We start from the raw sequence: 25,186 nt of genomic DNA, 5'->3' as shown, positions 1-25,186 counted from the left end.
TGCCCCCAACCAACTATCACTGGATGTCAACATCCACCCATCCCCGATAGTCTAGTGGTGAGGATATCTGCTTGTCACTGGGAAATCCCACGATATTATGAAAGGGCAGAGGAAAGAAGTCCTATGAATGTGGATTGATTGACTGGTAATTACTCATACAATTCTCGGTATTGACCGGCAAATGGGCAATGCCCTCCCTCATTGAACTAGGCCGTATCAGTTGCCCCCCATCTCGACGTCTTTCTCGCTTGCCTCGCTCGTCCCACTATCACTTGGGGTGGTGTCCTCGTTGTCTTCTACCTCAAGACCCTCAATTTCGTTCTTAAGCTTCGTAATCTCCTCAACGATGACTGTACCATAAAGAAGAGAAAACTTCTTTGCAATGGTACGATAGAGGCCCTCAACATAGACCCGGGCGGCGCCGTACTCGTGTTCATTAGCCAAGCCTCTGAGAGCAGCCGATGCCGTCATAGTAGGCGGTAGGGATTTGAACCCGAAGGTCCTGGCGGCTTGCTGCTCAATGTGAGCACTGGCTAGGTCGATGACCTTTGATACTTCGGTAAGCTTGTGCAGTACGAGGTTCGTCACGACGTCTCTACGACGGAGTGGGGTTCCCCCCGTAACCGACTTTCTCTCACCCTCCGAAGAAGAAGGTGGCAACAGCTTCGCAGCTGTGTACGCCTGGTCAACGTAGTTCGTCCATTCGGGGCTCGACACTGAAGCATTGGCAATGGACTTGTCCGGGTCCATGAGCACAAGAAGACACAAGAAAGTCTCCAAGTTGTTGTACTTGACGATGGTGCGGTTACGCAAGGCATTGCGGAGGGCATGGCCCACTCGAAACAGTAGCTCGGGGGTGGGCTGCGGACCAACAGGGAGCTTGAAAAGGTTCGGCCAAAGCTTCTGTTCACGATGTCAGTTCTTGTCCCTTGTACAATGGACCTTGAATATCGTACCTTGGATTCATTGAGGGCCTCGGTTGCTTGATGGATTTCGAACGGCTGATCTGGAAAGAGCATCCGGACCAAATTCTTGTTGGATGCTGTACCTGGGTGCTCTAGGCCCAAAGCCTCGATTTCTTGGATGATGGTCTCCACGGTCTCAGGCTCGAGCGAGTCTGTACTCATTCTCGCGTCAAGGCTCGCCAATTTGGCCTTTAGGGTGTGCTCATTTTCGAAAATGAGCTTGATAACCCTGCCCGTCTCGTCGCTGGGTGCATCTTCATTGTCCGCCTCAAGGCCATCCGCAGGAATGGGATTCTTTTCCCCCGCTTTCTTCCGCGAAACGCCCGATGACTTCTCCCATTTGTTCCATGCCGCAGGATCGGTGACTTTACCAATCAAGTTGCCGACGCCGCGGGCTCTGATCTTCTTGTTTTTGGTCTCGAGGTCGAGGAACTCCTCAAAGAGAAAGACGTGCTTGAGTCCGGACGGGAGGACAACCTGATTGCAGACTCCATTTCCATCAGGATCGGCGAGGACACAGGCCTTTGCCGCCCCTCCAAATGTGCCCATTTGGAAAACGACCTGATAGATCTGATCATCGGAAATATCCGAACGCTTCAACGCCGCTTGGTGGCCGGCCACTTTCATTTCCGAAATCGAGCCTTTGGGTCCATCTGCCGTCTCGCCGGGGATAAAGTACCCTACATGAAGAACGAGATTCTTCTTGCCAGCTTGAAGGTCTTTGGTAAGGTTGTCAGGGTGAACAAGGGTGTCATCAATCGACACGTCGTAAGCGGCGTCGGCAGAGACGGGCCATGGACCGCACTTGTGGGCGGACATGAACTGGCTCATCACCTCGTCTTCGTTGTTGGTCTTGGCCTTTCCAAGCTGCCAGCCGATCATTCCGGGGCGTACCTCGAAGATTTGGTACTTCGTTCCTCCAGCGATTTCATCATCGAAAGACCTTCCTGAAGTCGTCCACGCGACTCGTCCTTCGGCCATGTTGTCTCGAGCGAGGGCGTTGTCCTTTATCGAAGTAAGGACGTGTAGGGGGAGCTTGAGTAATCGAATGAAGACGCACCGGGCCTTGCCTTTATGAGCGAAGGCAGATGACTCGCGAGAAATTGAGTACCTTGAAACAAAATCAATGAGGGAGTGGCCATATCAGCTGTTTTGATACTTTTGACATACCTTTGGGGAGGAGCGTATAGATGGGTGAAAGCTTCCCAGATCGAGGCGGTGGTGGAAAGGGAATGAATGAAAAGAGTAAAAAAGGAAAAAGGAAAAAGGTGAATGGCCTTGTTTTTTCCTTGAAGAAAAAGAAAGTGAGTTGGGTACCAAAGAGTGAAAGAGAGAAGGACCACGAATAAACAATTGTTGTTGGTCGCGCCTTCCCAAAGTTCACTTGACTTGCCCTTGACCCCTCGCAAGGTAGTTATCTAATGGGCCCTTTCCTTTTCCTCATACAACCTCCATGCTCCCACGTCTTCTTAGAAAGAAGTGTTACATCTTTTCAGCCCCGAGACCTCTAGAGATTTCGATTGCAACACGTACATCAGACTCAAGGTACGTTTGATTGATCGGCTTGATCTCATTCAAACGAATGAAGAAGAGCCATTCTCTTTTCGCAATTTTCTTTCCTTTTTTTTTTTTTTTTTGCTTTCTTGCGACTTTACATGACTAATTGGGATTTCCATTTAGTACCTCACACACCATTTCCGAATCCCAAGTGTGACTTGGGCACTGTCAATACACGAGTCTCCTGAATTGCAACCAAACGACACTCAAGCTCACGAACCTCCCTCATGGCGCCTCATGATGCCAAGAAGAGAAAGCTGCGGCGTAAGCGCCAAGGTGCTCGTAAGAAGCGTCGCGTTACCAATCCCCGCATCTTCGACCGCGAATTGTCCACCAACGACGGTCACCTCTATTCACTTTACCACGAGACCAAGATTCTGGAGCACACCATCGCCTTAGCGGAGGATGAAGGATCTGACAGCAAGATCGAAGCCAGAATAGACAATGTTCGAAAGGCACTAGACGAAGTGTACTCCCGCGAGACCACAAGAAGAGAATCTTGCACAAGTTCCTTGGAGATTGATCTCCTAAAGAGATCGATCACGCAAAAGGCCCTCTCGAAAGGCTTCCAACGACCCATGTCCGATCAATCTCTCGCTTCGACATCGGAGCAAGACCTTGAGAACCTCAAGAGCCATTGGTCATCATCCCTGTACGAGTTTGTACTCGATATGGACTTGGATGGTCTTTGCGGCTCAGCTCTCGTCAAATCGCAACACAAGGCTCCCGGAAATGGCCAAATTGGGCCGGACAATTATCTCCAAGCTTTCGCCGCAAAGCAACCGAGAAACTCAAAGCAAAAGAACTTGCTGTCCAAGCGAGAGGATCCTCAATTGAGGCTCGCCATCCAGGCCAAGCTAGACTCTGGAGAGCTCGATTTGGACAGAGACATCGACACGATTTGTGACTGGCTCAACAAGCGTCCCGCTGACCAACTGCTCCTCGGGACCAGGGACAACCAAGAGATCTTGATGCGGAGATTCCTTTTCAAATGGCGAGCTCTGTCTGTAAGTCTTACAATCAATTTTTCTTTCTTAATGGGTCTCCTGCTCCAGACACTGACGATGATTGTGCAGCATTATATAAGAGGAAACCCTGATGCCTTGGGCAGCGAGACTATGGAGGCCCTCGCCACGGAACTTCGTCCATGGCAAAAGGTTGCTGCGCCGTTACTGCGTACCATGCTGCGTGGCCCGGGAAGGGGGGCCATTCTCGGCGACGGAATGGGCCTCGGCAAAACGCTGACAGCCATCACGGTCACCCTTCGTAAGGGCAACGGATACCAGGGACCCGTCGTCATTGTGGCACCGCCAGGCCTACATTCGACATGGAAGGATGAGATCCGCTTCCATCTTCAAGATGTGAGCCTTTTTTTTTGCTGGAAATGTTCCGTTTCTGAAGCTAACCTCGTTTCATAGACCCATCAAGTCAAGATCTTGGTGCTAAAAAACCCACAAATTACCATGGATAACATTCTCTCCCGAAGAATTGACATTGTAATCGTTGGCACGCAGTTCCTCATGAGAAGGTACAAAGAGCTCCAGGCTGCGACAAAGATTGGATACCTTTTCAGCGAGGATCAAGATCTCAAAGTCCGTGGCGTGAAGAAGTCGCAGTGGAGGCCCTACAGAGTCAACCACCCTCTTGATGGACACGCCATGAGTCTGTTTGGTCTAACTATACCTCTTCTCATTGTTGACGAGGTCCATGGCCTCCGAAACATCAAGTCCATCTCCCATAAGGCCGTTCTTAGCCTCAAGTACGATGCCTTTTTGGGGCTTTCGGGCACACCTATCCCAAATCGGTGGCATGACATTTATGGCATCTTGGAGTTCATGCCAGGAAATCCGTTCGACTCTTTCGAGTCATTTGTTGCCTGCTTTGGCACCATCATCAACGGAGCCCCTTCCCGGGAATGTGACGCGGAAAGTCTCGCGATTGTCTTGGATGCGTTCCTGGTCGCTCGTCCTCAAAGCGTTCTGGACCTTCCCGGTCTTATTGAGCACGACGTCATTGCCAATTTGTCTCGAACGACCTGCTTAGAAGTAGCAGAATTGGCCAACGAATTCTATCGACTCGCAAGGATGAAGAAGAAGGACCCAGGACCAGTCACTCCCGCCGGACACGCCGCAGCGTTAGCGAAGGCGACCAAGGCAGAGTTGATATCCGTCTGCGACCTTTTCTACCAAGAGCCTCTGAAGGATCTAAATACTGAAGCTTTCGAAGGCTGGTGCCGGGAAAAGGGCTTTGACATTGACCGGCTTGATGCTACTCAGCTTATCGAGTGGGTGAAGAAGGGCAGTGGAAGAAAGTCAAAGATCAAGAACCGACAGACCCCCATTGAAGCACTGGGTCAAGGAGGCGCGGCTGGAAACAATGAATCAGGCAGTGGTGAAACATCAGGGGAAGAAGAGGACTGGGAGGATGACGAGAAGAACGATTACGTCCCTGACGAGTCCGAAGACAGTGACTCGGACCCCGACGACCCCGAATGGCTTCCGCACGATTCAGGAAAGACAGATTACGATTCTGATGAGATGGAAGACTTAGAGAGCGAGAGCTTGCCAAGCGAACAAGGCGACGTCACCACTGACAAAGACCACGACTTAGACGTCAACGACGACGACGACGACGCAGAAGACGAGGATCACGAGAGTTCTTTCAAGAAGCGCAACGAGTGGCTCAAGAAGCTCAACGACGCCGACCCGGAGGAGTACGTCAACAAGCCTCGAGTCAAGGCTATCGTGGACCAGATCTTCACAATTCATAGCGACAAGCCTGGTCTCAAAGTTCTTGTGTTTTCTCGCTTTACGAAGGTCCTCGACGTGGTCGAGAAGTCCCTTCAACATCGCTACGAAAAGGGCAACGGCACTTTACTGCCAGATGTTCTCCGTTTCGATGGAACGAAATCGCAGAAGTACAGAGACGAGGTCCGCCTCCAAGTACAGAACGACGACAAGGCCGCTACCGTCCTGATCACTTTGGGAGCCGGTGGAGTCGGCTTGACGCTCACTGCAGCGCACAATGTCATTTTGTGCGAGTCGTCCTGGGTAAGGGCAGAGGAGCTCCAAGCTCTCTCTCGTTGCTACAGACAGGGTCAAGTTGAGGCAGTCCACGTCTATCGGATAACCTCTCCTAATTCGGCCATTGAACAGTACATTAGAAGCTGTTCAGACTTCAAGTTTCAGACAGTGAGCAAGATCATGGATTTGCTTTCCCGCGTGGAGCAGGAAGAGGCACTCAAACTGGACCTTGACTTTGTCGACGTTCCCGATTTCGTACAGGATAAGAAGGGCAGTGGCCCATTCTTGGAGTTCACTCATCAGTCTCATGGTTACATGCTGAATTCGACAGACCTATCTTGAGGAAGGAGGGGACGAGGGAAGAGACCGTATTCAAATCACCCTCAACAGTTTCCGATCAAGCTTCATCTGCTCCGGAGCACGTGAAATCGTCTTGAGAGAGTTGTCAGAGTTTCATATAGGCAGATAGGTCAATTGATCATCCCGATGATGACGTCGCCCTTTCGATCAAATGAATGAAGAAGTCTTGGTTCCTCCATGTGAAAACTATCTCGAAGTCCAATATGAATCTGTGCTGTCTTGTTCCTGTTCGCCCTCCCTCAACCATGTGACCCGAAAAGTCCCTGGGACCTTTGCAGAGTCACCAAAACCGAGGAATACTCTGCTATCTGGGATCCAACTATTCTAAGCCCTTGAATGCCCTTCTATCAGAGCACCTACAGCAATTGTTTGGCACTCAGTTGTATAGTTCAGTGGTTGTGTCATATGGCCGTCAGTGTGTGTGTGTCGTTGATCCGAGACACACATTCCGTGACACATACTACCAGCCGTATACCTTGCTTTTACGTAGCTGTACTTCAATTCTTCTCGAGATTCATGTTCAATTATTATTCTCTTTGTATATTGTTGCTCCTTCCCCACGTCTCTTCTTCCCCACGTCTCTCCTTCCCCACGTCTCTTCTTCCCCACGTCTCTTCTTCCCCACGTCTCTCCTTCCACGAGGAGATCTCGATATCAAATTCTTGCTCCTTCCCTGTCCCCTCGAAATATAAATCGTTTCCAGTGTTATTACTCTTTTAAATCTACTCCCTCGATTCATCGATATCCCGAACTCTCATTTGTCAACCCTTTCCTCGGGCTCTGCTTTGCTTAGCTTCTCAACAAAGCCCATCGGGATTGCTTTTCCCTTGCATTATTTCCATTCTTCTATTCTACCTGGCTTCCGTCCTTTCTTATTCGAAATCTTTACACTGACCTTTTCTGAGGCCTCACTAGAACCCAACCAGGTACTCGCAGTCGTGGCTCCCCATGCCTCCGAAGAAAGACAAGGGCAAAGAGTTGCCAACTCTGGACGAGGCGTACGGCTTCATGAAAGCCTTCGTTGAGACTCCGGTACGTTGAATCATGAACAATTTTAATTGCATATTGTCTAATGTGATCAAATAGCAAGGTCAGGCACGAAAGAGAAGAAGAGAGCAGCAACATGCCGACGAAGTTCGCAAGAGTTGGGATGTTGACCCACTGCACGACCCTCAGATGATCGACGAGGTCAAGCAACGTCGCGCTGCGGCTCGAGCTCGAATCATTTCGCTTCTTCAGGAGAACCGAGCGTCTTCCATGTCGAGAGTGATCTTGCCTCCGAATGAAGAATTGCTTTCGAGATACAATGGAACATCCGCCTCAGTCTCTCAACGTTCCGGAGCCCGGTATTCCACTCGCAGCAAGAAAAAGGCCAACGGACAAGAGGGCAGCAAGAAAAAGGTCAACGGACAAGAGGGCAATAGAAAAATGAAGCAAAAACATGTGTCGAAGAAGCTTGAGACCATCGAGGAAGAGGAAGAGGAGGGCGCCGAGGACGAGCTCACCGCAAAGAAGACCCAAGAAGGAGCCAAAGACGAGGGCCTGAAGCCAGACGCAGACCACGTCACTCGAGTAGTCACAACGGTGGAACCCGAAGTGGTTCAAGGCGCCAAACCCGAGACGGTTCAAGACGCCAAACTTAAAGACGCCGAAACCAAGGCAGACAAAGTTGTTCCGGCCGAAAAGAAGGACATTGTCCCAGTCGATGGGGACAAGACGGTTCAAGACGCCAAACCCGAGACGGTTAAAGACGCCGAAACCGAGACAGACAAAGTTGTTCCGGCCGAAGAGAAGGACATTGTCCCAGTCGATGGGGACAAGACAGACGACAAGAAAGTGAGGCCCGAGGCCGATGACGAAGACAAAGACGAAGACCCGCCGTCTAACAATACACGCAGACCATCGTCGTGCATCGTGAGCTAGATGCGCCGCACCCAGCATTTACACAAATATCATGCCCACCCCACAGAGTTCGCCACGTAGTTCATCGATCTGAAGAAGAGAAAAGGGCGAATATTTTTTGGCACTTTATAGATTGGAGTTTTTATGCAGATTGGTTTCATTTCATTACAGGAGTTCATTTGACGCCAGGGAGAGCCTATGGAGGCGGTTTCGGCGGGAGCAAAGTGTGCTCCTTTCGATCGAAGACATACTGTTGGTATCCCTATTACAGGGTAGTTAGTTCGAACCGTAGTTAACGAAGAGATTAATTAAACTATATAAATATCTACGTAGTAAGTATAAAAAGGAGGTTCTAACTATAAGTTAGGCTAGCTACGATAATCGTAAATAGGGCCCCTAATTAGCCCCTAGGTAGTCGGCTATATACCGCAGTTAAATTAGATTTCTAATTTAATACTAACTTTCTCTTTTTTTTATCGATTTAACTACTATAGTTAGAGGTATAATTCGACCTCGGGCCCGTTTACTAAGTCGTCTCCTTTTCCCCCTTTTCTTTACTCTTTTTATATAACTTATCCCTCTATTTATATAATAACTTTTTTACTACTTACGAATTACTTTAATCCCTTATTTAATACTATTTTTATAAAAGTGTCTACGAGGTTATTTTTATTATTAATCTAATAGATCTCGAGTATTTCGCGCCTTTCGTACGATTACCTAAAGGCTATAATATTAATTATAAGCCTCTTTTCTTTCGTCGTTCCTAATTTAACGAGGTATTTATATAGCGAGTAAGAATCTATATAAATAACCGTTAAAATAAGTAAAAGGCTAATTCGATCGGTAATCTTTTTTAGCGTTATTAAAATTGCGTAAGAGAGGTTAATATTATTAACTATACTATAGACCTCCGACGCTAGTATATTTCTCGTTACTTACTTATTTTTAATTAATGAGTAATAAATTATATTACTATATATAGTAAATTCGCTCTTGCCTATACTCTTATTAACTAAAATAATAATATACCCTAATTACGAAGTAAAGTTATTATTATTCGTAAATAACTTATTAATAAAAACGTAGAGCTTACTAGTCGTAAGGTCGATCGGGTAGTAAATAAGACCTTAATCGAGATTCGTTTATTACTACTTAAGCCGCTTATTAAGTACTTTAACGTCTCGTTTAGTTAAATCTATAGCTTATATTACTTTAGTATAGTTAAAAGTCGCCTCGGGCTAATAAATATTTATAATATATACCCCTTGCGTAAGCTTAGCTTTATATTACTTTTTAATATTAATTACGTTTAGATTAACGAGGTTTATCTTCTTACCCTACCCCTTTTATTAAAAAACGACGGTTTCCCCTTTAATTATAAAAATCCCGCCGTTAAATACTAGGGGGGTATTTATTATAAAGACCTCTTTTAGCTTTATTACGAAGCCCGCTTTTTAAAGCTCCTTATCCTCTTTTTTTATAAAGTTAATATTAAATAGGCCTAATATATTATTAGTTTATATTCCGACGATCCTAAATTAGTTACCTTCGTGCTCCGCGACTAGTAAGCACGGGTCGTACGTAGAGGTAATTATTAATAGTTAATTAATATAAAAATCGTAATAGGTAGCTTACTAATAGGTACCCGATTCTACGAGCCTATATAGTAGCTTAAGCACTTTAATAATCGTGCTTTCTAAGTACTTATTAGCTATTTCCTTTAGTAAATAGGCTAGGATTTTCTTTATAAGCCCTATAGCTAATTAGGTATAGGCCTAAGTAATATCACGGCTCTAAATCTTATATCCCTTTTTTTGTAACGATATTATTAGTACTATTATTAATTATTAGCTATAGCGCTATATAGTGGGCGATTATATAAGTAGCGTCGCCTTTTTAACGTCGCCGTACCCCTAAATTACGTATTTAGACTTCTTATACGGCTAGGGTATTCCTTTCTTTTTAATTTTATAAACTATTCGTAATTTAAATATATAAAGGTTTATATATTTTTCTAAGTCGTATAAAATAAATCGATAGACCCCTCGATCGCGAAGAGTATCTACTTCGATAAGATCTAATCCCTTATATAGCTTTTTAATAATTATAATTACGCTTTCCTTACGTAGTTTAACCACTAGCTCGAAATTAGCTTTCTCTTTTACTATATAAAAAGTATTAATTACCTCGTTACTAATAATAAATTACTACGTTAAGGCTTACTATTATAGTCTTTTATAACGTCTTACTAATAGTATTAGTGCCCTTTTAATAATATCCTCTTCCTCGTCGTCTATTAGTACTACTACGACGATTTCGTTAAGGATAATTTCCTATACCTCTACCGCGGGTTATATAGTTTCCCTTAGCTCTTTTTTTTTTTATAAATAAGAAATTACTTCGTTAGGATCTATATAGTACGGTCTAACTATTATAATTAATACTTCGAGTAGCTAGTTACGATCTCTCGTAACTATATAAGAGCGCTCGTTAACGGAAATTAACTTATATAGCCTAGCCTATTATTAAGTAATTTCGCACTATACTCGTATATCTAAATTTAGCGGTATATATAAATTATCCCCTATATTAGGCCTATTATACGTAATAATTACCTCGTTAACTTACCTTTTTACGCTTACCTTGCGTAATGCTCGTATTACTTTTTTAATTACTCGGGCTCGTTAACTTATACTTAGTAACGGTAGCGAGGCTAAAGTCGTTCTTAAATATACTCTAAATACTAAAAGCGTTAGTATAAGTCCGTTAGGCCCTATAGTATCGTTATAGTATTTAAGTACTATTTAGAGGCATTCGTTATTAATAAAATCCGGATTTTCCTTTTTAATAATTCTAAACGCCCTTTTTAACTACTAATATACCCTTTTTACTTTTTTAATATTATAGTACGCTTTAACGGGTACGACTTTTAGCTATATACTATAGGCCGTCGTATTATCCCTAAATTTTACTAACTTAAAGCTAGTACTAGCGTCGGTTCTAATACTATTTAGCAATCCCTAGTATATATCGATCTAGCTTTTTCGTAAGGCTACCTATACTATTTTTACTTATAGATCCCAGAGGAATTACCCTACTTAAAAAAATATAAATACGTCGATTATATATAGTACTAGCTAACTATTTAAATAAAAAATATCGACGACTATTTCTTAGTTAAAGTTAAGCTTATTACGTAATTTAAATTTAAATCTGCGTAGGCTTTGCGCATTTATTTAGTATTAATAGCATACTTTCGTTAATTACTCTAGCGCCCCTATTTCGATATTATTATTACCTAATTACTTTAAGAGGTTATATAGCCTCATAACCGACGGGTGCCCGAATCTCTAGTATAGTCTTCTAAGCTCACTTTTTATTAAGTAATTAATCGACTTCGTATTATTAATAAGCTTTATAAACGTATACTCCTATCGTCGTTCGACTACCTCAAAGTGCTTATTACTAGAGATTCTATTCCTCGTATTATTAAATATAATACCTAGTCGATCTATATTTTTTAGATATAGGAGAAATAGGGTATTAATAAGTAAAATATAAAAAGTTATCGTTCCGAAGTATATTTTTATTTTTATTATACTTAGGGCGACGATTTCCTTACTTAGGCCGAAACTAATCTTCGTAATACCTACCGTTGACGTATTAAGTATTACTAGCGCGATCTTTTATAGCGCTTAGAATTGCTTTTTTTTTTTAATTAACTATTATAATACCCTAATATTTAGGATAACTTTATAGAAATCGTCTAGGCCGTACCTTTTGCTCGCGTAAAATGCCTATACGAGCTTAGTATTCGAGGGATCTGGGTAGTATAAAAAGGACCCCTCTAGCTACCCCTAAATATACTTAGTATTATATTCCTTTTCTTTAAATATCGAGAGAGATAGCGTCTTCTTTTTAATCGTTAAGATAATAAGCTTTGGCCCTATTAAATTTACCTTTTTAGCTACCTCTATATCCGTTATTTAAGGGACCTTCCCTTACTATTTATAAATAAAAGCCTATTTATTAAGAGCTTCCGCTACCCTCTATTTATTTAGCTTTATATATCCTCTAGAGGCTAACGGGGTAAAAAAAGAGTAGTTAATATTTTTAATTTCGTTATAATCTAATTCGTTAATATAGGGGGTAAGATCTTCCTTATTTTCCGAATCTCTTATAGAGGGTATATACTTTAGGCCGCTACTTTAGCTACTATTACTAAGTTTTATACCCCTAGATCTGCCCTTATATATAACGAGGAATTAGTTAAACTAACGAGGGCTAGTTTTACTATTTACTACCCTCGACTTTTTATATTATTCGTACGATTTAGTACGCTCTTCCTTAGAGTAGTTACTTAACTAATATTTATCCTTTTTATAAATATAGTATTACTTTTTTTATTACCCTACTTATAAGTTAAATCTCTGCTTATTTAACGAATCTGGGCCTTTTTACTAGCAATTACTATATCTAGCCTCTTTTCCTTTTTTATTATACGTTCGATCGACCTAATATTATTAATAAGGGCCGTCGTATACTTAGAAATAGGTTTAGCGTAGCATTCTTACCTTAATATTAAAGCTAGATCTTAGCCTCGAGTAGAGCGTCTCGTAGTCTTTAGGTACTTAGTATAGGGTAATTTTTATTTTTAATATATACTAAATTACGGTATAAAAATATCCGACTTTTTACTCGTTTATCCTCTTATTTAGCTAGGTTTTCGATAGCTTATTAATTTAATTAATAAGCTTTTTAAGGATCTCTACTCGCGATTTACTTTTTATTATCCTAGTTATAAATATAAAAGAAATCGCTCGTAGCTTAAATAGGAGCTCTAGGTTCTTATTATAGGTCTCGAAGCGGCTTCGGATTGCGTTAATTATACTAAAAAAGTCGTTTTGATCGAGATTACGTACCACTTCGTAATAGTAATTAGAGGCTTTACCTACGAGTACGATATTAATTATTAAATAGTACTAGTATTCCCTAATTCCGACTTTTTCGTAATAATTATAAAACATTGTTAGGGTTTTTTATAAGACCTTATACTTCCCCCTAGAGTATAATTTCTCTTTTAGGAAGATCTTTTTAAAGTCTATAAATTACCTCGTATTCGCTACTAGATTTTTAGTATTTATATACGAACCCTACGTTACTACGTACTATTAATAACTTCGGGTCGTTTACTTCCTTTTTTATTAGCCGATCGGCGCCGAATTTCGTATTAATAATAGTAATAAGTTATAGATTAAAATAAGCAGAATTATCGATTATTATATTTTTAGTATTATATTTTACCCCGGTATATCCTTTTACGATAATAGATTTCCGTTAGTAACTATAAAGAGGAAATTTAGGTCGTTTACCTTTTTTTTAAATTCGTTAAAGCGATTATACGCTCTATTAACTTATACTTAGTTTTATAGTACGAATTCCTCCTCTATAATTATTATTATTAGTATTTCGTATAGCTCTTGCGATTATAATTACGCTAGTAATACTCCTTGCCCGTAAAGGAATTTATTAACTACTTTTATAATTCCTAGGCTTACGTTTGCGAACTATTTATTTAGTTAGTAGCTAAGGTTATCTATAATCTTATAAAATAGGGGTTGCCCCTATAGCCCCTTTTTTTTATAAACCTTAGTTAAATAGATTAATACTACGTTAATTTACTTACTATTAGGCTAATCCGCGATTCTATATATCTATATCCTTTAATAGTCTAGGTTAATATTTACTTATTTATAAGGGATTAGGATTCTATTTAGGATCGGGTTTCGTCCTCTCTTTTTTTACTCTAACTCGCTAAGGGTCGTGCTCTAGCTTATACTTATATTAATAGTCGCTAGCGTATTTAATTTTAATAAAGATATATTTAATCCGCGCGCGGGTCGTAATAAATCCGTGCTTTTATTACTTAACGAATTTATTAGGGTCTAAGAAATTCCCGCTTCCTCTCGCTATCTCGCTACTACTCTCGTTTTTATTATTTTTAGCGATTACTACTACCTTTTTAAATCGCTAGCTATTATACTTACTAAAATCCTCCTTTTTATTTAATAAAAAAGGGTAGGTTTTAGTAGTTCCTTTTAATAATAATAGTAGTAGACGTTTATATTATTATAAGAAGATATAGTAATTAGTCTTAAGATCTTTATTAGTTACCGATTTTTGCTATCCTATATACTTCTAGCTTCCTAAGCCTCGTACTTTTTATAATCTCTAAATAGCTTCTTTAATTAATTTCTAAGATCTATAATACTCTTAGCTCGATACTATTAAGACCTCTAAATCCCTTCCTCTCTCGTTAGACCGTCCCCTATATTATATTCCTAAGTAATACCCGGGGAGTAGTTAAGGGAGTTATAAAGAGGTCGTTTAGATCGCGGGCTTAAAGTCGTACTTATAAGATCTTCGTAATAATAGACTTTTCTATATACTATAAATTTCTTAGCTTAATAATTCTTATAAGGTTACCTTTATTACTAAGTAAGAATATTTATATTTAGAGATCCCCTTTTTTAATTACGTAATGCTCTTTTATACCGTACTTTTACTAATTTAACTAGTTAATTTTTAATCGCGGGCCGGCTATAAAAAAATCGTTTAGTAAAAAAGCTACTCGGGGCGATAGTAAAAGGCTAGTTATTTAAGTAGTTTTATTAATTAACGTAGTTTAACGTAGTAAATATCGACCTCTCGTAAGTAATAAAGGGCTACGATTACTTAATTCCGTGCGGTATTTAAGAATTGCCTCCTTTTTTATTTACTTTCGTAAGGTTAATTAGTATAAATCTCTTATCCCGTACGGTATTAAGAGGTCGTCTCTTTTACGTAATAAAATACCTTACCGATCTATAATAATAGAGTTTAATTACTAATTAGTATTAGTATCCCTATTATAAGGTAGTTAGTTCGAACCGTAGTTAATAAAGAGATTAATTAAATTATATAAATATCTGCGTAGGTATAAAAAGGAGGTTCTAACCGTAGGTTAGGCTGGCTACGATAATCGTAAATAGGGCCCCTAATTGGCCCCTGCGCAGTCGGCTGTATGCCGCGGTCGAATTGGACTTCCAATCCGATATATACAGCGGAAACGGAATCATTTTTCTTCTTCTTCTTCCTTCTTTTTTTTTTTTGGCAGGCAGAAATCATCATTACATCAAGCAATATCTAGATACACGGCCCCTGCGGATGGAAGTGCCATCTATCATAGGACTCACGAGCAAGTCTTCTTCTTCTTCTTCTTCCATTCATACCAATTCACATCCATGGCAACGATGTGACACCGAGGACCAAGTGGCATTCCTTCTCATCATCAAGAGAGACGTCAATGATTTCGCGTATACTAATTGAAGCAACTAACAAAGTTCTGCCCACCACACATCCCTCGTTCATTGAATTTCGGGCTTGTCCGCATCCCCAATTAAATTTGGCATACGCAAGAGAGCCCAAGTGACTCTTGCGGCAAAACAACCCAGGGTCTCGGTTGAATTCGACGATGGAGTTCCACGCAAGATCCCTAACGAGCCACTTAGCGATGTCTCCCGTGACCGTGGCCTTGGCCTTCGCCGTCCGCTGCACATTAAGTTCCATGGCGGAGTTGAGCGATCGCACGCGCCAAACGTGTACCGTTGCCTCTTGACCCTGCCGATAACAGCGCGACAGGGCTTGAAGCTCCTCCGACTGCGTCCACCAGTACTCGCAGAGTATCACGTGGTTGGCCGCAGTGAGAGTCAGTCCAACACCCCCAGCTCCCGCAGTGAGTAGGATGACGCAGGGTGTAGTGCTGTTGCTTTGCACTTCGTGGCGCACCTTGTCTTTCTTAGCATGAGACATTGTACCGTCGAACCGGAGCACCCGGACTCCAATGGCATTGTCCTTTTCGGCCTCCTCCAGGGCTCTCTCGATGATGTCGAGGACAGTCAATTATTTGGAGAAGATCGTAATCTTGTCCGAGGCGTCGTCCCAGAGCACGTGTACGACTGTATCCATGACCGCCTTGATGCGGGGTTCGTCAACGAATTCCGAGGGAGGCGTCTGTCGCAGGCGGGTAAGCCAGAGCGCACGCTTGGGGCCTCCGCGGCCTTTTGTCTGCTCTTCGCAGTACTCCTTGTCATTCTCCTCCATCTCGTCATTGTCATGGCCTTCATGGTACTCTGTCTGTCCGGCGACATAGTCTGGGTCGTCAGAATTGCCGCCGTCCTCGCTTGCCGGGGTGCTCTTTGGGGCCGTCTTTCTACCCTTGCGAGGCTTGCGCTTCAATTTAGGTCTACGTCCCGCTCGTTCGACCCATTCCAGCTACTCTGGTCAGGGCTCACGTCGGCGGGTACAATGCCCTTCTTCTCGCACCAGTCCTCGTAAGCCTTTGTATCCTCTTCGCCGCCTTCACGGGATAGGAGATCAGAGACCGCCAACGTCTCTGCTTCTACCGCCTTTGCGAAGGCCGCCGTGTTATCAGTGTCTTGGTCGTTGTCGGAGCGTATTCGCGATAAGCGGTAAGATTCGTCGGCGAGAAGAGCGATCGAGATGCTTTTGCCAGTGCTCAAAGGAGCCTCGACTAGATGCTCCTCTAAGCCTCGGAGATTCATAACGCTCTGGGGCCTCGCAACGAAGAATGAATCCAAGAAGGCCAAAATCTCATCCGTCTCGCAAGTGTTACCGGGGCGCCCGTTGATCAGTGTTGAAAAGCACTTGACGAAGTCGCCAAAAGATTCAAACGGGTTACCAGGAAGGAAGTCTATTATGCCGTAGATGTCGTGCCATTTATTAGTAAAGGCCGTTCCAGAGACCGCCAGGACTTTTAAATACTTCAAATTGCGTATCGCAATATGCGTCTCTGAGGAACGGTTCTTCACTTTATGCGCCTCTTCCAACACAATAATAGGGAATTAGAGCCCGAATGCGTCCATCGCCTCGGCACAGAGTGGAAACCGGACTCGCTAAGGCCGCCGGTACTTGACTGGAAGAACAATGCCCTTTGCCATACGCCGCTGTCTTCTTTCAATGTTGAGAATTTGTGCAGTGTTCTCGGCGAAGTCGAGATCCTGGCTGGCGACTATAACATAGTTATAGCTAAGTATAATTGTTAGTATCCCTATTACAGGGTAGTTAGTTCGAACTATAGTTAACGAAGAGATTAATTAAACTATATAAATATCTACGTAGTAGGTATAAAAAGGAGGTTCTAACTATAGGTTAGGCTAGCTATAATAATTATAAATAGGGCCCCTAATTAGCCCCTATATAGTCGGCTATATACCGCGGTCGAATTAGACTTCTAATTTAATACTAACTTTCTTTTTCTTTTATTAATTTAACTACTACGGTTAGAGGTATAATTCGACCTCGGGCCCGTTTACTAAGTCGTTTCCTTTTTCCCCTTTTCTCTACTCTTTTTATATAACCTATCCCTCTATTTATATAATAACTTTTCTATTACTTACGAATTACTTTAATCCTTTATTCAGTACTACTTTTATAAAAGCGTTTACGAGGTTATTTTTATTATTAATCTAACAGATCTTAAGTATCTCGCGCCTTTCGTACGATTACCTAAGGGCTATAATATCGATTATAAGCCTCTTTTCCTTTATTATTCCTAATTTAACGAGGTATTCGTATAGCGAGTAAGAATCTATATAAATAACCGTTAGAATAAGTAAAAAGCTAATTCGATTAGTAATCTTCCTTAGCGTTATTAAAATTACGTAAGAGAAGTTAACGCCGTTAATTATAATATAGACCTTTAATACTAATATACTTCTCGTTACTTACTTATTTTTAGTTAATAAGTAGTAGATTATATTACCGTATATAGTAAATTCGCTCTCGCTTATACTCTCGTTAGCTAGGATAATAATATACCCTAATTACGAAATAAGGTCGTTATTATTTATAAATAACTTATTAACGAAGACGTAGAGCTTACTAGTCGCAAGGTTAATTAGGTAGTAAATAAGACCTCGATCGAGATTCGTTTATTACTATTTAAGCCGCTTATTAAGTACCTCGACGTCTTATTTAGTTAGATCTATAGCCTACGCTACTTTAGCGTAATTAAAAGTCGCTTTAGGTTAATAAATACTTATAATATATACCCCTCGCGCAAGCTTAGCTTTATACTACTTCTTAACGTTAGTTATATTTAGATCGATAAGGTTAATCTTCTTACCCTACCCCTTTTATTAAAAAACAATAGTTTCCCTTTTAATTATAAGAATCCTACTATTAAATACTAGGGGGGTATTTATTATAAAAACCTTTTTTAGTTTCGCTACGAAGCCCGCTTTCTAAAGCTCCTTATCCTCCTTTTTTATAAAGTTAATATTAAATAAGCCTAATATATCGTCGGTCTATATTCCGACGATCCTAAATTAGTTACTTTTATACTCCGCGACTAGTAAGTTCGGGTCGTATATAGAGGTAATTATTAATAGTTAATTAATATAAAAATCGTAATAAGTAGCTTACTAATAAGTGCCCGATTCTACGAGCCTATATAGTAGCTTAAGCACTTTAATAATCGTACTTTCTAAGTACTTACTAGCCATTTCCTTTAGTAAATAGGCTAGGATTTTCCTTATAAGCCCTGTGGCTAATTAAGTATAGGCCTAGGTAGTATTACGGCTCTAAATCTCGTATCCCTTCTTCCGTAGCGATATTATTAATACTATTATTAATCGTTAGCTATAGCGCTATATAATAGGCGATTATATAAGTAGCGTTACTTTTTTAACGTCGCCGTACCCCTAAATTACGTATCTAGACTTCTTATACGGCTAGGGTATTCCTTTCCCTTTAATTTTACGAACTATTCGTAATTTAAATATATAGAGGTTTGTATATTTTTCTAAGTTATATAAGATAAATCGATAGACCCCTCGATCGCAAAGAGTATTTATTTTAATAAGATTTAATCCCTTATACGGCTTTTTAGTAGTTATAATTATGCTTTTTTTATGTAGTTTAATTACTAGCTCGAAATCGGCTTTCTTTTTTACTATATAAAAGGTATTAATTACCTCGTTACTAGTAATAAATTCCTACGTTAGGGCTTGCCGTCGTAGTCTTTTGCGACGTCTCGCTAGTAGTATTAGTACCCTTTTAGTAATATCCTCTTTTTCGTTATTTATTAGTACTATTACGACGATTTCGTTAAGGATAATTTCTTATGCCTTTGCCGCGGGTTATATAGTTTCCCCTAGCTCTTTTTCTTTTTATAGGTTAGAAATTACCTCGTTAGGATCTATATAGTACGGTTTAATTATTATAATTAATATTTCGAGTAGCTAGTTACGATCTTTTATAACTATATAAGAGCGCTCGTTAATAAAAATTAACTTATATAGCCTAGCCTACTGTTAGGTGATTTTATATTATACTCGTATATCCGAATTTAGTAGTATATTTAGATTATCCCCTATATCGGGCTTATTATATATAGTAATTACCTCGTTAACTTGCCTTTTTACGCTTACCTCGCGCAGTGCCTATATTATTTTTTTAACTACTCGGGCTCGTTAGCTTATATTTAGTAATAGTAGCGAGGCTAAAGTCGTTTTTAAATATACTCTAAATACTAATAGCGTTAGTATAAGTCCGTTAGGCCCTATAGTATCGTTATAGTATTTAAGTACTATTTAAAGGTATTCGTCGTTAATAGAATCCGGATTTTCCTTTTTAATAATTTTAAACGCCCTTTTTAATTACTAGTATGCCCTTTTTACCTTTTTAATACTATAGTGCGCTTTAATAGGTACGACTTTTAGCTATATACCGTAGGCCGTTATATTATCCCTAAATTTTACTAACTTAAAGCTAGTATTAACGTTAGTTCTAATGCCGTCTAGCGGTCCTTAGTATATATCGATCTAGCTTTTTTATAGGGCTACTTATACTATCTTTACTTATAGATCCCGGAGGAATTACCTTATTTAAAAAGATATAAATACGTCGATTATATATAGTACTAGCCGACTATTTAAGTAAAAAATATCGATAACTATTTCCTAGTTAAAGTTAAGCTTATTATATAATTTAAACTTAAATCTGCGTAAGCTCTACGTATTTATTTAGTATTAGTAATATACTTTCGTTAACTACTCTAGCGCCCCTATTTCGATATTATTATTATTTAATTACTTTAGGAAGTTATATAGCCTCGTAACTAACGGGTACCCGAATCTCTAGTATAGTTTTCTAAGCTTACTTTTTATTAAGTAATTAATCGACTTCGTGTCGTTAGTAAGCTTTATAAACGTATACCCCTATTATCGTTTAACTATTTCGAAGTGCTTATTACTAAAGATTTTATTCCTCGTGTTATCGAATATAATACTTAGTTAATCTATATCTTTTAAATATAAGAGAAATAGCGTATTAACGGGCAAAATATAGAAAGTTATCGTTCCGAAGTGCGTCTTTATTTTTATTATACTTAGGGCGACGATTTCCTTACCTAGGCCGAAACTAATCCTCGTAATACCCGCCGTTAATATATTAAGTATTATTAGCGCGATTTTTTATAGCGCCTAGAATTACCCTTTTCTTTTAGTTAATTATTACGATACTCTAGTATTTAGGATAATCCTATAGAAATTATCTAGGCCGTACCTTTTGCTTATATAGAATACTTATACGAGCTTAGTATTCGAGGGATCTAAGTAGTATAAAAAGGACCCCTCTAGCTACCCCTAAATTTACTTAGTATTATATTCCTTTTTTTTAAATATTAAGAAAAATAGCGTCTTCTCTTTAATTATTAAGAAAATAGGCTTTGGCCTTATTAAATTCGCCCTTTTGGCTACTTCTATATTCGTTATCTAAGGGACCTTCCCTTACTATTTATAAATAAAAGCCTACTTATTAAGAGCTTTTACTACTTTTTATTTATTTAACCTCGTATATCCTCTAGAGGCTAATAGGGCGAAAAAGAGTACTTAATATCGTTAATTTCGTTATAATCTAATTCGTTAGTATAGGGGGTAAGATCTTCTTTATTTTCTAAATCTCTTATAGGGGGTATATATTTTAGGCCGCTATTTTAACTACCGTTACTAAGTTCTATACCCCCGGATTTACCCTTATATATAATAAGGAATTAGTTAAACTAACGAGGGCTAGTTTTACTATCTATTACCCTCGACTTTTTATATTATTCGTACGATTTAGCACGCTCTTCTTTAGAATAGTTACTTAACTAATATCTATCCTTTTTATAAATATAATATTACTTTTTCTATTACCCTACTTATAAGTTAAATCTCTACCTATTTAATAAATCTAGGCCTCCTTATTAGTAATTGCCGTATCTAGCCTCTTTTCTTTTTTTATTATACGTTCGATCGACCTAATATTATTAATAAGGGCCGTCGTATACCTAGAGGTAGGTTTAGTATAGTATTCTTATTTTAATATTAAAGTTAGATCTTAGCCTCGAGTAGAGCGTCTCGTAGTCTTTGGGTACTTAGTATAGGGTAATTTTTACTTTTAATATACGCTAAACTACGGTATAAAAATATCCGACTTTTTACTCGTTTATCCTCTTATTTAGCTAGGTTTTTACTAGCTTATCGATTCGATTAATAATCTCTTTAAAGATCTTTACTTACAATTTATCCTCTATTATCCTAGCTATAAATATAAAAAAAATCGCTCATAGTTTAAATAGGAGCTTTAGGTTCCTATCGTAGGTCTCGAAGCGGCTTTAGATTACGTTAATTATATTAAAAAAGTCGTTTTGATCGAGATTACGTACCACTTCGTAATAGTAATTAGAGGCTTTACCTACGAGTACGATATTAATTATTAAATAGTACTAGTATTCCCTAATTCCGACTTTTTCGTAATAATTATAAAACATTATTAGGGTTTTTTATAAGACCTTATACTTCCCCCTAGAGTATAATTTCTCTTTTAGGAAGATCTTTTTAAAGTCTATAAATTACCTCGTATTCGCTACTAGATTTTTAGTATTTATATACGAACCCTACGTTACTACGTACTATTAATAACTTCGGGTCGTTTACTTCCTTTTTTATTAGCCGATCGGCGCCGAATTTCGTATTAATAATAGTAATAAGTTATAGATTAAAATAAGTAGAATTATCGATTATCGTACTTCTAATACTATATTTTACCCCTGTATATCTTTTTATAACGATAGATTTCCGTTAGTAATTATAGGGAGGAAATCTAGGTTATTTACCCTTTTTCTAAATTTATTAAAGCGATTATACGCTCTATTAACCTATACTTAGTTCTATAGTACGAATTCCTTTTCTATAATTATTACTATTAGTATTTTATATAGCTCTCGCGATTATAATTACGTTAATAATACCCCTCGCCCGTAGAGGAATTTATTAACTACTTTTATAATTCTTAGGCTTACGCTCGTAAACTATTCGTTTAGTTAGTAATTAAAGTCGTTTACGATCTTATAAAATAGGGGTTGCCCCTATAGCCCCTTTTTTTTATAAACCTTAGTTAAATAGATTAATATTACGTTAATTTACTTATCGTTAGGCTAATCTATAATTCTATATATCTACGTCCCCTAATAGTCCGGGTTAATATTTACTTATTTATAAGGGATTAGGATTCTATTTAAGATCGGGTTTCGTCCTCTTCTTCCTTACCCTAACTCGCTAAGGGGCTTATTTTAGCTTATATTTATATTAGTAGTCGTTAGCGTATTTAATCTTAATAGGGATATATTTAATCCGTGCGCAGGTCCTAATAAATCCGTACTTTTACTACTTAACGAATTTATTAGGGTCTAAGAAATTCCTACTTCCTCTTACCGTCTTACTATTACTCTCGTTTTTACTATTTTTAATAATTACTATTACCTTTCTAGATCGCTAGCTATCGTACTTATTAAGATCCTCTTTTTTATTTAATAAAAAAGGGTAGGTTTTAATAGTTCTTTTTAATAATAGTAGCGGTAAACGTTTATATTACTATAGGAAGATATAGTAATTAGTCTCGGGATCTTTATTAGTTACCGATTTCCGCTATCCCGTATACTTCTAGCCTCTTAAGCCTCGTACTCTTTATGGTCTCTAAATAGCTTCCTTAGTTAATTTCTAATTACGGGCCGGTTATAGAAAAGTCGTTTAGTAAAAAAGCTACTCAGGGCGATAGTAAAAGGCTAGTTACTTAAGTAGTTCCGTTAATTAACGTAGTTTAATATAGTAAACGTTAACTTTTTATAAATAATAAAGGGCTATAATTACTTAATTCTGTGCGGTATTTAAGAATCGCCTCCTTTTTCGTCTATTTCTATAAGGTTAATTAATATAAATCTCCTATCCCGTGTAGTATTAAAAAGTTATCTTTTTTACGTAGCGAGATACCTTACCGATTTATAATAATAGAGTTTAATTACTAATTAATATTAATATCCTTATTATAGAGTAGTTAGTTCGAACCGTAGTTAACGAAGAGTTTAATTAAACTATATAAATATCTGCGTAGTAGGTATAAAAAAGAGGTTCTAACCGTAGGTTAGGCTGGCTATGATAATCGTAAATAGGGCCCCCAATTGGCCCCTGCGCAGTCGGCTGTATGCCGCGGTCGAATTGGACTTCCAATCCGACAATAATAAAGTCGTGTTCGTTGCCGGAAATCTCGGCCGCAGAGACATTCCTGCCCTTGAGAACAAATACCTTTGGCCCCTTGAGCTGATTTGCCATTGTGTCAGCAACTGGACACTTGTCTCTGGGCTTTGTCGCGCGATGGAAACACCTTACCTGTCGGAAGTGAAAGGAGAGTTCGTCCAACCACGTGGACTGAACGGCCTTGGGCGCTACAACTAGAATCGGTCCTTCGTATGGTTCGTTTGGGTCGCGTAAAGCGACATTGATGCTGGTCAAGGTTTTGCCCAGTCCCACTCCATCACCTAGGACCGCGACTCGTAGAGGTCCATTGAGCATGTGGCTCAGCAGCTCGGCGCCCTCCTGCTGCCACGGTCGCAAGACGGTCTCGAGATTGGGGCTGGGGCGGAACTTGTCCCTCTCTTGGAAGTCTTCGCGGATATAGACCTAACCACAAGTAAGAATTAGCAACAAGACCAAGTTCCTTTGGGCCAGAAAACGTACTCCGAGGGCAATGTACTTGACTAGAAAGCTGGGTTCCGTGACAGATACGAATGGTTCGTCGAAGCCTTGTCCAGAAACGTTCCCAATTACCAGCTTCTCAGTGGGTTGACCTGCTGGTCCGTTTCGCTCTTCCAAGTTCACGAAGTCTTCCTCAACGACCTTGAGACTGTCTGCAGCGCTCTAGGTCTGTTGTGGCTCGACGTCATCTCCATCTTCATCATCTTCATCATCGGCTTCATCGGGGTCGTCTTCACCATCAGCGTCATCGTCGCCATCACCTGAGTCAAACTCGGCCTCCTCTTCGGTATCATAGTCGGTGACATCTTCGTTAGAGTCAACGTCGGAGTCTGTCAACCCCTTGACGGCTCTGCGAGATGATGTCGACCGGCGGGCCCTCACCAGACCTGCCGCGTGTCCCATGGCCATCTCGAAAGTGTCCCTGAACGCGTCTCTGTCCTCCTCCATCGCTTGTGAATGAACTATCGCGGTTCCTGGCTTGAAATCCTGCATCAAGCCAGTGGCCAGTGTGGTCATGTCTCTCGCCGCTGACTCGAAGCTGAAGGTCTCGTGGATGCTCTTGTCAGGAAGGGCAATGACCTCGTCGTTGCTGACGGTAGGGCTCGGACCCAAAGGGTAAAGCCCTTTCTTGTACAGCTTGACCGAAGCATTTCGACGAAGGATTCAAGTTTGGAGACTGTCGGTCGCCGTCAAGTACGACGTGGCGGGCTCATGATGGGTGTCGGCCTCGTGTATCAAAAGGGCAACACGACCTGCCTGCGAATCGACTGCTTCGACCTTCTCGCTCGAATTATCAAACTCCAAGCCCATCTGAAGGGCGAGCAGCTTCTTGGCGTCGAAGACCACGCGCGCTGGAAGCCCATCCTGTGAAGGCAGACGGGTATCGAAGGCGCTCTTGGGTTGTCGGGGCGCGTTCGATAATGTGCCCGCTTTCTTCTTGGGTCTCATGATCGGAGGTCTGGGGGGCTGAGGACAATATACATTAGCAAGATCGATGTGACATGGGTGGTCTCTTTTTGAGAGGTTGATGAATTTGGCGACACTCACAAGGTCGGTACGGAGTCGGCGGGATGTAGCTATGAGCGTTGAGAGGGAGGGTAAGGTTCTCGTCGACTCTTAGGACGTGGAGGCCAGATAGTGACCAAAGGTACGACTGAAAGCGACGCCCACGAAGTTGAGTGTAAGATAAAGTGATAGGGACAGAAAATATGTGAAGTTGGCGCGTGTGCTCTTAGGGTGA

General features: G+C 40.4%; 7 protein-coding genes across 7 annotated transcripts; 2 read left to right on the top strand and 5 right to left on the bottom strand.

Moving 5' to 3' along the window:
* Positions 1 to 216: 216 nt before the first annotated feature.
* On the bottom strand, positions 217 to 1,946 carry CLUP02_11021 (uncharacterized protein; the record flags this gene model as incomplete). Its single annotated transcript, XM_049289992.1, has 2 exons — positions 217 to 903; positions 957 to 1,946. The coding sequence occupies 2 exons, from the start codon at positions 1,944 to 1,946 to the stop codon at positions 217 to 219; spliced, it is 1,677 nt and encodes a 558-aa protein (XP_049147137.1).
* An 803-nt stretch (positions 1,947 to 2,749) lies between these two features.
* CLUP02_11020 (uncharacterized protein) lies at positions 2,750 to 5,887 on the top strand (the record flags this gene model as incomplete). Its single annotated transcript, XM_049289991.1, has 3 exons — positions 2,750 to 3,529; positions 3,599 to 3,883; positions 3,941 to 5,887. The coding sequence occupies 3 exons, from the start codon at positions 2,750 to 2,752 to the stop codon at positions 5,885 to 5,887; spliced, it is 3,012 nt and encodes a 1,003-aa protein (XP_049147136.1).
* A 966-nt stretch (positions 5,888 to 6,853) lies between these two features.
* CLUP02_11019 (uncharacterized protein) lies at positions 6,854 to 7,828 on the top strand (the record flags this gene model as incomplete). Its single annotated transcript, XM_049289990.1, has 2 exons — positions 6,854 to 6,937; positions 6,992 to 7,828. The coding sequence occupies 2 exons, from the start codon at positions 6,854 to 6,856 to the stop codon at positions 7,826 to 7,828; spliced, it is 921 nt and encodes a 306-aa protein (XP_049147135.1).
* Positions 7,829 to 15,085: 7,257 nt separating this feature from the next.
* Positions 15,086 to 15,661, bottom strand: CLUP02_11018 (mutagen sensitive-41; the record flags this gene model as incomplete). The annotated part of the gene is made up of 2 exons (XM_049289989.1): positions 15,086 to 15,170; positions 15,264 to 15,661. 2 exons carry the CDS (start codon positions 15,659 to 15,661, stop codon positions 15,086 to 15,088), a joined length of 483 nt encoding a protein of 160 aa, XP_049147134.1.
* Positions 15,662 to 15,751: 90 nt separating this feature from the next.
* Positions 15,752 to 16,413, bottom strand: CLUP02_11017 (uncharacterized protein; the record flags this gene model as incomplete). Its single annotated transcript, XM_049289988.1, has 2 exons — positions 15,752 to 16,066; positions 16,144 to 16,413. The coding sequence occupies 2 exons, from the start codon at positions 16,411 to 16,413 to the stop codon at positions 15,752 to 15,754; spliced, it is 585 nt and encodes a 194-aa protein (XP_049147133.1).
* Positions 16,414 to 20,166: 3,753 nt separating this feature from the next.
* CLUP02_11016 (uncharacterized protein) lies at positions 20,167 to 20,325 on the bottom strand (the record flags this gene model as incomplete). The annotated part of the gene is made up of 1 exon (XM_049289987.1): positions 20,167 to 20,325. A coding segment is annotated over one exon (159 nt), but the record flags the coding sequence as incomplete, so codon positions are not given.
* Positions 20,326 to 23,335: 3,010 nt separating this feature from the next.
* Positions 23,336 to 24,894, bottom strand: CLUP02_11015 (uncharacterized protein; the record flags this gene model as incomplete). The annotated part of the gene is made up of 5 exons (XM_049289986.1): positions 23,336 to 23,344; positions 23,416 to 23,511; positions 23,581 to 23,871; positions 24,328 to 24,547; positions 24,644 to 24,894. The coding sequence occupies 5 exons, from the start codon at positions 24,892 to 24,894 to the stop codon at positions 23,336 to 23,338; spliced, it is 867 nt and encodes a 288-aa protein (XP_049147131.1).
* Positions 24,895 to 25,186: the final 292 nt, after the last annotated feature.

The sequence above is a fragment of the Colletotrichum lupini genome, chromosome 5, assembly GCF_023278565.1.
Source record: "Colletotrichum lupini chromosome 5, complete sequence".
Classification (NCBI taxonomy): domain Eukaryota; kingdom Fungi; phylum Ascomycota; class Sordariomycetes; order Glomerellales; family Glomerellaceae; genus Colletotrichum; species Colletotrichum lupini.
The sequence above is the reverse complement of the archived record's forward strand: the minus strand, read 5'-3'. Positions and strand labels throughout refer to the sequence as shown.